The sequence below is a fragment of the Limanda limanda genome, chromosome 2 (assembly GCF_963576545.1).
Source record: "Limanda limanda chromosome 2, fLimLim1.1, whole genome shotgun sequence".
Lineage (NCBI taxonomy): Eukaryota > Metazoa > Chordata > Actinopteri > Pleuronectiformes > Pleuronectidae > Limanda > Limanda limanda.
Window position 1 is genome coordinate 12,218,038 of NC_083637.1, and position 12,496 is coordinate 12,230,533.

The 12,496-nt window shown below is 40.9% G+C and overlaps 1 protein-coding gene across 1 annotated transcript; it reads right to left on the bottom strand.

The window, feature by feature from the left end:
- Window positions 1-555: 555 nt before the first annotated feature.
- Window positions 556-11,111, bottom strand: sgms2a (sphingomyelin synthase 2a). The gene is made up of 6 exons (XM_061084452.1): window positions 11,090-11,111; window positions 6,827-7,316; window positions 5,765-5,882; window positions 4,930-5,083; window positions 3,266-3,432; window positions 556-823 (listed from the first exon to the last, which is right to left on the bottom strand). The coding sequence occupies exons 1-6, from the start codon at window positions 11,109-11,111 to the stop codon at window positions 638-640; spliced, it is 1,137 nt and encodes a 378-aa protein (XP_060940435.1). The 3' UTR covers window positions 556-637.
- Window positions 11,112-12,496: the final 1,385 nt, after the last annotated feature.

The following is a 12,496-nucleotide window of genomic DNA, read 5'->3' on the forward strand; positions in this document are numbered from 1 at the left end:
CATTAAACATGAAGCCCTCAGAAACTTGCACATGGGGTCGATAACAAAGATAATTTCATTAAATCCCAAAATACAAGGAAGCCTTGGTATGGTTACATTTAATACAATGATGAGACAATAAAACACAATACTGAAATGACAACAAAATGAATAGTAATATAATATTAATAATAATGATAAAAATAATACTAAAAATAACAACAACAAGCTGAAAAAATGACTCATATGGCAGTTTTGGTACATCTACTGACATCTAACACACTAAGGCACCTTGTGACTTGAGCACACTGATATTACATTGAGGTAAACCCATCAGTATATACAGTATGCAACAGGAGTGGATCCAAAATCAAAGTCTGGCAAATACTAAAACAAACCATACGAGTCAGCTGCGACAAAGTGTGTGAAATTCACCAGGAGCTGCTACAAGTGTCATTTACAAAAACAACGAAAACTTTATCTGACAAAATAAATAACACTGAGAGACAAAGAGAAAACAAGATTTTCCTTCGAGGCACATTTTTTGTTGCTTTTGCTAAGCATTTGGTACCATTAAGCTCCCGTCAAGTTGACTGAATGAATGAGTACAGCCTCTGGTGGATGATCAGGCAACACTGTTGTGGTATCGGGGGTAAGGTCACTCCTCTCGGGTACTTTGTACCATGGAGTACTTCTTGCAGGGGTTCTTAAGGCAGGCGGGAGGCCAGGTGATGGGCCAGCTGTACGAGCACGGCACCGAGGTTTGGACGTTCCTCTCCAGGAAGTTGAACACAGGGTTCCACCAGGTGTTGGTGAGGTAGTTGCTGGGCAGACATTTTATAGTCTGTCAAGGAAAAAAGTGCAGCTCAGAGTAGTGTTGATGACCAGACTCTTGTTTTTTTGTCACAATGTGTTTGTGGAAATTAAAAGGTGGGATTGCATGTCAGATTAGGAATATGTTGTTTCAGTGATAGTAATTCTAGTCGTCACATTACAAGTAAGAGCATGTGGACTTGTTAATTGTTAATTTGAGGAATGAGACAGTATCTTCCAAAATGACTGTATTTGTACTTTGGGAGATAACCAATGGATTTGTCAAACTCAGACGGCTAACGCCTCACGTTAAACATCTTTGCTCAGAACAAGGACTGTCCCCCATCATTTACATTGGAAATGTATAAGTAACCCATATTGAGCAGTTTGAACAGGGGGAATTAATATAGAACACAACAGTTCTGTGTATATGTGGGCACTGAAACTGTTGTATTTTAGGATAGACTTCAAAACTATGAACATATTCTGTAAGACGCACCCAAAAACAGTCTTTATATCACTTATAAATACTCAAAATACAGTGACAAGAGCCTGAAACATTGTATCACATTTGGTTTCTTTCTTTTTGACTGTGTTGAAGATGTGGTGAATGTTTAGAGCAATTATACCATTGTACCGCAATTTTCTCTTATTAAACTCAGATAAAACAGAGGTTATAATACTCGGCCCTAAACACCTTAGAGATACATTATCTAATGATATAGCTGCGCTAGATGACATTGCCCTTGCTTCCAATGACACAGTCAGGAACTTGGGAGTGATCTTCGATCCTGATTTGTCCTTTAATAGTCACTTAAAAGTAATTTCTAGGACCGCGTTTTTCCACTTGCGTAATATCTCAAAAATCAGACATGTCCTTTCGCAAAAAGATGCAGAAAAACTAGTCCACGCCTTTGTTACATCGAGACTGGACTATTGTAATTCATTATTATCAGGCTCCAGCAGCAAGTCGTTAAAGACTCTGCAGCTGGTCCAAAATGCCGCAGCACGTGTCCTGACGAGAACTAAGAAAAGAGAGCACATTTCTCCAGTATTAGCATCGCTACACTGGCTTCCTGTTAAATCTAGAATAGAATTTAAAATTCTCCTCCTCACCTTCAAGGCCCTTAATGATATGGCACCTCTTTACCTTAAAGAGATGTTAGTTCCATATCAACCTACTAGAGCACTCCGATCCCAGAACTCAGGTTTACTTGTTGTCCCTAAAGTCTCTAAAAGTAGAGTAGGAGCCAGAGCTTTTAGCCATCAAGCCCCACTGCTGTGGAATAATCTCTCACTTTCAGTTAGGGAGGCAGACACGCTCTGTTCGTTTAAAAGTAGACTCAAAACCTTCCTTTTTTATAAAGCTTATAGTTAGAGCTAATTTGTGCGATGTTCCAAATTTGATTAAATGGCAAAAAACCCTGATGATGCTAAGACGCACAGGGAATTTATGACACAAGACACACGGAGCTTCTCTTTCCTGCTTCTCCTTCCTTTTCTCCATATTTATCACATCAAGATAATTCTTATCTGATCAGTACACGTTACTAACTTGACCCCTTTTCCCGGAGTTTCTGTGCCTTAGCGCCCGCAGATGCAGGGCCACAGCTGTGGCCGCACCATGGATTATGATTGTGGATCGCGTGTCGGAGGTCGCAATGGTGGATCCAGTTCGGTGGATTCTGTATCGTGCCAGCTGATCGTCGTTGTAATGGAGGATCCTTTGTCGCGTTGGCATCGGATGATGAGGGACCACGACCGAGGCGGCAGCTGATAATGGATTCTAACTGGCGGCGGTGGACAATGACTGTGGATTATAGTGGATCCCATCCTGATGCTGGATCGTGGTCTTGCTGCTGGCCAGAGACTGTGATTGCAGCGGGACTGCCTGACACATAGTATTGAAAAATGTTTAGCCTAATGGATGCTGCTAAAAATCCTGATGATGTTTTCTTACACCTGACATCTATTGCACGTCTGTCCGTCCTGAGAGAGGGATCCCTCACATGTGGCTCTCTCTGAGGTTTCTACATATTTTTACCTGTGAAAAGGGTTTTTAGTAGTTTTTCCTTACTCTTGTTGAGGGTTAAGGACAGAGGATGTCACACAATGTTAAAGCCCCATGAGACGAATTGTTATTTGTGAATGTGGGCTATACAAATAAAACTTGATTGATTGATTGATATCAACTGTATGCTTCAACTTTTGCCAGTAGAGGAAGCAATTCATCAGTTTGAAGGTATTCTACAGCAAATTAGAGAGCATTTCCTTAAATGGTAACTGTTATACATTTATGCGTTGATGCTACACGGAGGAAAATGCAGCCACATGTCAGACCCACAGTAAATCGCCCCATGTGTAATGATTCATGTTCACAAGGTTCAATGAGAGGGAAGCCCTCAGCGTTCAAAGCTGCCATTTACTCTCCTGAACTCCAACAGCCCCCCGGTGTACGGCTCTCTGCCCTTACCTGTAAATTGGCCATGGTGTGGTACCACCAAAACAGGCGGGAGGTGATGAAGTAGGCCACGACCACATCCACGCTATAGTGCTCGTGAGCCACCAAGATGCAAACCACTCCCACAGCACTCAGCAGCCAGCACATCAGATGGTACCACCAGAACGACCGCGGCGAGTCTTTAGAGAGAGAGGAGGAGGAGGGGGGGAGAGTGTTGGTAAAATGTTACACATTAAGTCTGACAGACGAGGGCAGACAGAGAAATGTGTTAAGAACAGAAGGATTTCATGTGACACACAAACAAGGCTATACCACAGAAACATTTGAAATAGACGGGACTTAGACGCTGCTACTTCGGCCTAAAATCTCAACCAAACAACTTAGTCAAGCATTTTTAGAAACTTACCTGGTGATGGACAGATGATGATGGATAGATTGATAACTTTAGATAATGAGAAAGTACAGAGATGTAAGAAATGCAATGAAACAGAAGTACCAAATACACAGGTAACGGGAGCTACTTGCGATACTAACCTAACACGCGCTCAGCTGCCATTTTATTACGCTCACCTGACAAAGTGATGCAGCCTTATCGAACACAACCTTTGAAAACATCATATCTCCATGAAAGAGTATGGAGTTAAATGTATGGTGACTTAGGAGGCTGAAGTTTGCGTTATACCGACCAATGGTTCCAATATTTTGCCTTGTTGACATAATAGATATTGACAAAATAATGAAAACGTCGCTGTGTATAAAGATTTACAATTAAGTAGCACTAGAAACTGCAGCCTTCAAAATTATCAACACTTCAAAAAATATTTAATTTATTAAAATATTATCATAATAGCCCTTATGACGAATCAGTTAATGGCAAGGCTTCTGTATAAGACAGCTTGTATTAATTAGACCTAATAAACAGGCAACAGAGTGTGTATCCAGCACTTTGCAGCTATATAATATACAAAGTTGTTATGGTGGCGAGCAGGACAGTGGTGCATGATTTTGGTTTGAATCCCGGTTTGGCTGGGGTGGAGTATGCATGTTCCCCTTGCATATGTGTGGGTTATTTCCAGGTTCTCTGGTTTCCTCTGAACAAGTATTAGGTTAAAGGTTCAGTGTGTAGAATGTAGTGACACCTAGTGGTGAAGTTGTATGATGCAGCTGAAAACCCCTCACCTCACCCTCCCCTACCTCTATAGAGAGAACCTGCTCCTGATGTAAATATGAAGTTTTTAAATATAAATAACTCATTCTAGGGTAAAGAAAACAGCAATTTTATACAATTTAAATCTTTAAACACAAGTGAAAACACCACAAGGATTATTTTATATTCTATTTCTGCTAATAGATCCCTTTCACCTAAATCTTACGCACTGGACCTTTTTAAAATCACGATTGTAAATTGTCTCTGCATGTTGACTCTGTGATCCGTTGGCTTCCTGTCTCCTGCCTCTAAACCTCTCGCCCGGTGTCAGCAGGGATTTGTTCTATCTGACCCTCAACCTTGAAAGCATAACATGTATTATCTGCATCCTTTTAGTTCCTCGAAGGTAGCTGAATGATAAGACACTGCCGGCCACAAGGGAATGAGAATGGAAACAGAAAATATCGGATATCTATTATTCATGTTTCCATTTAAGAGCGAACAATTCAGTGTTGCAGTGAGTACTCACACTCCTTGATGAATAGGTAGGTGAGGGTGAGCATCACAGTGTGTCCGCTGTACAGGAAGTCTCCACACAACAGATGGGAGTTCGTGATGGAGAGACCTCCACCGGAAATCAGCCGCAGGATTCGCTGGATTTTGGCCTGCGAGTCATCATGGAGCTGACGGGGAAGAGAAGGTGGATGATAACAAGGAAAAAATAAATAAACACCGATGACCGAAGATTTTTTGAGGTGTCGGTAGGTGGATTTTGTTACCTGGGGCCGGGCTAACCGTTTCCCTCTGTTTTCAGTCTTTGTGCTAAACTAACAGAACCAGCTGCTGGCTGTATCAAACACATGGCAAGAAAGTGTGTTTTTCCAAATGTTAAATAACTTCTCCAGTTTTCTGTCGATCTTGTCATCTCAGCAGGCAACATGAGTTGAGCCGGTAATTTACAGGGACAGGAAACATGAAGAGGGATTGAAGGAAGTGAGAGGAAGATGGTTGAGGAGTAAAATCAACGCCACATGGCTACATCTCTTCCATCTGCTGCTCAAATTACTGACGACAACCCACTTCTTCTAAGTAGCTGAAGACTTTCATATACAGCATGAAACACATCAAATTCTTGGGACCTACTCTCCGGCCCCTTGTGTTTTAACTCTACTTGCTTCAGCAAACAACTGCAGGAGCACAGGTTTCTGACACATGCACATCCATGTCTTGAGCCAATAAAAGCTTTTATTTTGTAAAGCTTCCTCCCTTGTGCGGTTGTGCAAAATGAGTCTCAGAAGCTAAGTTGTAGTACACGTCTGAATAACGACAGCTGATCCCCACTCTGAGGTTTGTATTCGACTCACCTTAGGAGCACAGGTCATGTGCATGCCAGGTACAGGCAGGGTGGTGATGTACATGGTGACACAGCGGTACAAGTACAGGGTGCCAATGAGGAAGAAGAAGCGTCTGATTGCTATTGACCTGTAAATGGATGAGAGCCATTATTGAGCGAGTGTATATATATATATATATATATATATATATATATATATATATATATATATATATATATAGTCGCCTGGTTATGCAAAAACACGTGTATTAAACATCAACTTAAATCTACAGAACTCTGGCGATGATCCTGCTCAGTGTCATAAGGTGTCAAACTAGACGGCTCCTGCTCAGCCAATGACATTGAGTTTTACTAACCGAAATACATAATGACAAACACTCTATGATATGATGTAATAGTGATTCAAATGTTAATTTTGTAGTCAGATTTGACCTCAGCCACGGAGATTACATTTTTAAACCTGTCTGTTCGTTTGTTGATTGTTTCTTTGTTAGTTTGATTATGCAAAACTACAGGAAGGATGATTCATAAACTTGGTGTAATGATGTAGTCAGGAAACAACCCACTCAATTTGGTTACGGATTCAGATCAGAGGGCGGATGCAGTTTTCCACTCAAACGTTGGGAGAACATGTTCCTTATATTTCTCAGAGAACAATTAATGGTCTTGATGAAAAAAAAATCTGATGTTTAGTGGACTGATATTTGGATCTAGTGGAGTCAAATCTAGTTTCCTGAAGGGACTTTCTGCCTCTTCTGAGTTCTATTTCTTTCAGTATCTTCATAACTGAAGTCAAACGTTCAAATGTGGAAGAACTTATGTAAAAAGATTAATTTAATTCATAATAATTTAACCACGTACATTAAAACAGTGATACAGGGAAAACTCCATATAGAAAAAAGACTTCATCACTGACAGCAGCCTCAGTATTATCAGACTATAATAAAGAAGCATTTGTTGAGTAACAGGCAGAGACATGCGGAGCAAAAACAAGTTTGACAAGAAATAACAGCATTTATTCTTTGAGCTGAACAAAACCTGCCTTCACAGTGTGTAGTACAAAGGTTCTTACCTGTATCTGAAGAAGAACAGCTGGATCATCCAGATGGTGAGCAGTACCATGCCGTTGATCTCAGTCACTGTGAACGCCCACTTAACTCTGTCGATATAGTCAAAGAACTTGTCGGGAAGAGGTGGGCTGCTCTCTTTGGGTGGGACCCTCTCGTGGACCACGGTGATGACGACGGTGGTGAGGACCAAGTTGAAGCAAGCATAAAAGAAGGCCATCACCGTCTTCCACCACTCCATGGGCAGACGATTGACCTTGGAGTCCGGCACAGAGATCTTCACGTAGTCATTGTGCCTCCCGATGCCTTTCCTGAAGCCCCTCTTGGTCTCCTCCCCGCCTGGAGTGTGGACGGGACACGTTTTGCCACTGCCGGGCACAGCGCTGCCCTCCATCCCTGGGTTCAGATCAGCAGTGGCCGAGTCTCTCGCATCCGCACGCTCCTCAGATGCCATGAGTGTCTGCGCTGTCCATCCACAGGCACCGCTCCTCTGGGCTGAGGAGCCAGGAGAAGAAAACAAGAATAAAAAATCTTACGTGTGGAAAGCACAACATGGTATTATCATTCGCTTTAGATATGAGAAGCACAAAAGTAAAAAGTTGCTGCTTGAAGTGCAATAATTATTGTCCTTATCTCAGGGTTTATAAGAGCCAGAGATTGAGCTTTTATAGACACAAAGTTCTTGACTCCACTGGATGAAATTTCCAGTTCAGACTGAAAAGCTATATTTGAGTTTATAACAGTTGTCAATGTGGATTTTCTGTCAGACTCTTATTTCAAGCATTTTAAAGTCTTTGTGCCAGACAGCTTCGGTTTCCTGATTTTGGCCTCAACGAGCGGCTGCTACGGTCCGGTCAGTTTTGTTCAGTTTTATGGTCAAACATTTTCTGTTGCATTTTCCATGCTCATCACAGACGATGCAAGCTGCATGGATGCAAAGTGTAGCTGAAGAAAACTGAACAAGTTGAAATGAATACTAAATTCTTGACCTTTGAATCAGCAGCTAATGGCACAATTTCACCACCATAGTCCATTTAGTGGCTGTTCTGGAGCTTTCAATCAGGTCACATGATTTTCTCTGCAGATGGATTTTTCTCCGGTCGTCATGTCAACCCATTTTTCTGACCACTTCTTATTCATAGTGACTTAGGAAAGTAAGGAGTCCTTAACAATTGGGAAAACACTGTCCTGAGGAGGAAAGCATTGGAACAGCTACTGACCTTGTGGTGAGATGTGTTATAGAAACACAATTTGTTTCCGAGAAATCAATGAAAATGTTGAAAAATACCCAATCTCACATTGTTAGAGAAAGTGAGAAAAAATATTTTTGGATCTGTTTCCTGATCCAGATCCGGATAATGGATGCATTCTTGTAAGACCATATATGATGTTTGTTTGTGAGCTCTTCTCAGTTAATGACTTGAGAGAGCACTATACAGCAGTAACCTCTTCTTTTTTTTATATTCTTCACATCTAAAAGGCCTCTGGTCCCGTTAACGGCTCCATTAATGGATATCAGGATATTGCTATCAGCTCTGAAATGCATCACAATAAATGTCATCTGGGATACATACAGAATTGTATGTTTACTTAGCGGGAAAACCTGGCTCTCGGACAACAGAGGCGATAGAAATAGAGTGAGGCAGCATTCAGGAGAGCTGCTGAAAGCATCAGTTTCCACAGAATCAATTTTTCAGAAAATATTATTACAGCGGAGAGAGGCTCCCAGTGCAATGTCCTCTCACTAACCCACTGCAGATCCAGCCTCTGGTTCTCGTCTGATGGATGGCTCCGAATCACAGCGTGAGACGGACTTAAAGGGCTCATGTTAACGTATATTAATACTGATCAACATGGCAAATGGGATCAACGGGAGCAGGCAAACAACGTAAACCAATTACAATGCCACACCCCGTCTGTTATTAGTGAGATTGTGTTGCATCTCTATTGTTAATTGTTATTCTATCAACATTTAAGCTCTGGCCTCTTAGCATTTACACTGTGAGACAGAGAGATGCTGAATGTGTCCTTTAGGTTTTTAGAACAAAGCATAATTCAGTATTATTTTTTACATTTTTATAATCAAACAGTTTAAACCTGTGAATTTGAGCCAGTCTGTACTTTAGGAGAGCAGCAGGGAGAAAGACTGTGGGGATCGTGACATTTAGAGACGTCCTGCTGCTGCTCAATAGACTGTAAATAATGGGACACTGGCGGTAATTTACTGTAAATAGGACATTGGGGGCACTTTGCGAATCACAGACCCTCACCCCGCTTTTATCTGATCTGGCACACATATCATTAAGATGACATTATTGTTGTTGTTGCCTGGCCCAAACATTAACATATTAATTACCTCCCTTATCTTATTTATTTATTTTATGTTTTCACCCCTGTCCGTTTGTTTGTAAGCAAGATTACACAAAACCAACTGAGCTGTTTTTTTTGGGGGGTAAGTAAAGAATGTAGAGTTTTTCTTATGGATTAGGAGGCAGATTTGTTCACTTCCTTTAGCCAAGCAAGATGGGACTTTTTTCAGCATTTTCACCTTTCAGGAACATTTCGGGGACTGAAGTTTGGTGCAGTTTGATTGAATTTAACAGGGACAGTCTCCAGGTGGAGATACGAGCTCTACTGAGAGTCATTCCTGTTCAAGTGTCGTAAGGATGATGCATAAACTACTGAAAACGTGGAGGAAGAATGGAACATGGGCTTAGAAAGAGCCCATAGAATTCTGCCCATTCTAGTTCTACGAGCCGTCATATGAACATGTGATGTCCCGATCTCATCCACAGCGACCTCAGGACTTTTAAGCCAACATGGACGCAGACACAGATGCAACAGTCGAAAGCTCTGGAAAAGGGCTTGGATATGGAGGGTTTCGCTGACCTACAGTTTCAAAAGTCAAGAATGAACTTCAATACATGGCCATTTTTAACAGAACTTTTACTGTTGGTAGAAGATGGGATGTAATGTCGTCTGTGGTGTCATCTTCTGGTGTCCAATCAGCTGTTCCTTAGTTTACAGAGCGTCCATACAAAGTTTTGGGAGGGACACAATACAAAACGTGATTGAGTGGACACCGTCTTTACTTATCATACATCAGACTTATCGGTGTGACATTCAATACAGAGTCGATCGGAGATATTTGTTTGTCCATGTTCACTGAGACTGCTCTGTGTGTTCTGTACATGGGAAATCAGCAGAGTGTCTCCATTGGACTAGTTTTCCACTGGTCCTCTCCTCCCTAGTGTACAGCACACAGTGTTTTCCCACCAGCCGGAGCACTCGGCGCCCTGAAGGGATGGGTGGTGATGGAAAACTGGCAGAAAAACCTATTCCACATGGTCACAGGCCGTAATGGACAACTTGGCTGCCTCCGCTCACCCAGGCTATTTCAAGAGAAGCCACCCAGTCGCCTTCGAAGGCTGTATTTTACTTTAAAGTCAACCAGGGCTTTGACTCCCAGTTTGGGGCCTTCGTAATAACACACTACTATAGCTGTCCACTCATTTTCTTCTTCACAACGAGCAGATCGTCTTAATCAAAGGGAGGGTTTAAAATAAATCCTGCCAGAGGTGGGGCAGCCTTTTGGAAACTGGTGACACTACAGAGAGGGGATGACTTTACAGTAAAATGTACAAGCTATAAATCCAGCCTTGAAACCGCATGTTCGGCAGTAAAGCGAGCTCCTGTTTTAGCTCAGTGTAAATTATTTTCTATGACAGGCGCTCATAATTTTAATTGAAGAACTCAGAAGTTTCCCTGAAGAGGATTAGATTGAAATATTTGAAGTTTATAGCACTATGGCACTAGTTACATTGTGTTTGAGGCAACAGAGTATAAATAATACCTTCTTAATGGCTTTGTGCAAAGAGATTGTTTCTTTGTGCTTCAAGAAATTACAAGAGGGACTTGCTTTTTAAAAAAATTAGTAGTAGTAGCAATGATGTAAGAATGTCCTTTAGGGAAAAACTTTATAAAAACAAAATGGCCCGTGATTTTGCATCAATTCATATGATTGGATTGTTAAAGGAAATATTAACATAAGAGTAGTGTTTACATATTTGGTTACTGTGACTACTGTAGGGATTGGTTGGCATTGTAATAGCATACCTAGACACTGCTTTATTTGACAAAGGATGCTAACATCCTGTCAAATGAATGTTCAAATAACAACACAAGCTCCGCTCCGCTTGTGTTGTTATTATTTTATTTCATCATCGTCCGACATTGGATTTGTTTACATATGTTCATATTGTTCTTACCCGCACAATATACTTTGTTCATAGCGGCTGTGTTGTTTTAATATGCACGTTTGATTTACTTATTCAAGGTTTCGTTAAAAACTGGATTACAGAAAATTTTCATTGTAAAACAAAAAGTTTCTTAGGTTAATGTCAAAGCCTCATATGTCAATGTTAATGCTGATAATTTTGGTCACTGTAATCCTGATACAAAACTGTTTCCTCTCTACTTTACACTGTAAATGAGATTGAATTTAAAACAATACTTCATATTATTTAAGACTATTTTATCTACTGTATTTAAGCCCTTAACCTATGAAGAATTTGCAGCTGTCAGTTTATTGTAATGGACTAAAAAGTCCGGTGATGTTAGTAGAAGTAGTAAAGTTCGGGTAACATGTTGACTTCATGTAACATTACTGCAGTTTGCTATGAGTAATACTGAACTTTATTTATTAAAAGACAATGTAAACGACAGAGATGTTTGAAACATCCTTGGTTTTACCACAGTTGTGTTCACTTCCTCTACTGGAACCCAGGACAACGGTATTATACCCATCACTATCAAAACAAACAGATGAAGTATTTTCGATTCCTTCTGAAAATACAACCAGCTTTATACCAGACAAGCCCAAAATGGTCTAAATGTGCACAGAGCTACTCCAGTCTCTGGTTGCCGTAACCACATTTGGGCTGGATACAGGCTGTATAATGTCAGGTTCAAGACTGGGTGTCTCCCAAGCGTCCCGTATATTACAGGGCTGCCGTCTTGTCACATGGGAGATGTGTGCGGCACAGCCGGTTTTGAAGTTTACTTTTGGGGTGTAGCACAGTGGCCCCACACACACTGTTAAACACCATGTTCCATATGAGGATACTGGGTGGGGCAACAGGTCAACTGCACGTCCTGTAATTAAAACCCTTTCGTTTTCAGACAAAGTTGTTGCATGTGTAGCAGGTGACAACTGAATTATTTAAATGTAATTAAACTAAGACCGCTATATCACAAATATCCACAGTCTATATAGTCTATAAATATATATACATATATATATCCATATAATGACATTTATACATACGATACAACTGTGTAAGATTGATCAGGGTATCGGTTTATGGCCCACAAGTCAGAAAATGTGTTATTTTGGTACAAAATAGCCAACATATAAAATGCTGTGTGTACATGACATCATGTCCAGAGCACATACTCTTCCAGCTCCTTCTCAGTGATCCACCAAAGAAAAGTTTTTTTACATGATGATGCAAGGTATGAACCCTACTCTACCAATAAACATTCAGAAATAGCCCATGTATGTCAAATCATCTTAATATTCTGCTGTGTGTGCCTGTATTTGTAAGCAACACTGGGAACATGTACCCGAAAGATGGTATAAAATGCAGTACTGCCGTTAGCAGTACAGATCACAT

Bases quoted from the DNA above. Each gene is read 5' to 3' on its own strand.
- sgms2a (XM_061084452.1), bottom strand. From the start codon at position 11,111: ATGAACAAAGTATATTGTGCGG. The intron at 5,883-6,826 runs GTAAGAACCTTT...ATCCATTTACAG, and splicing joins CTGTTCTTCTTCAGATACAG to GTCAATAGCAATCAGACGCT. The intron at 824-3,265 runs GTAAGGGCAGAG...TTTCCTTGACAG, and splicing joins ACACCATGGCCAATTTACAG to ACTATAAAATGTCTGCCCAG.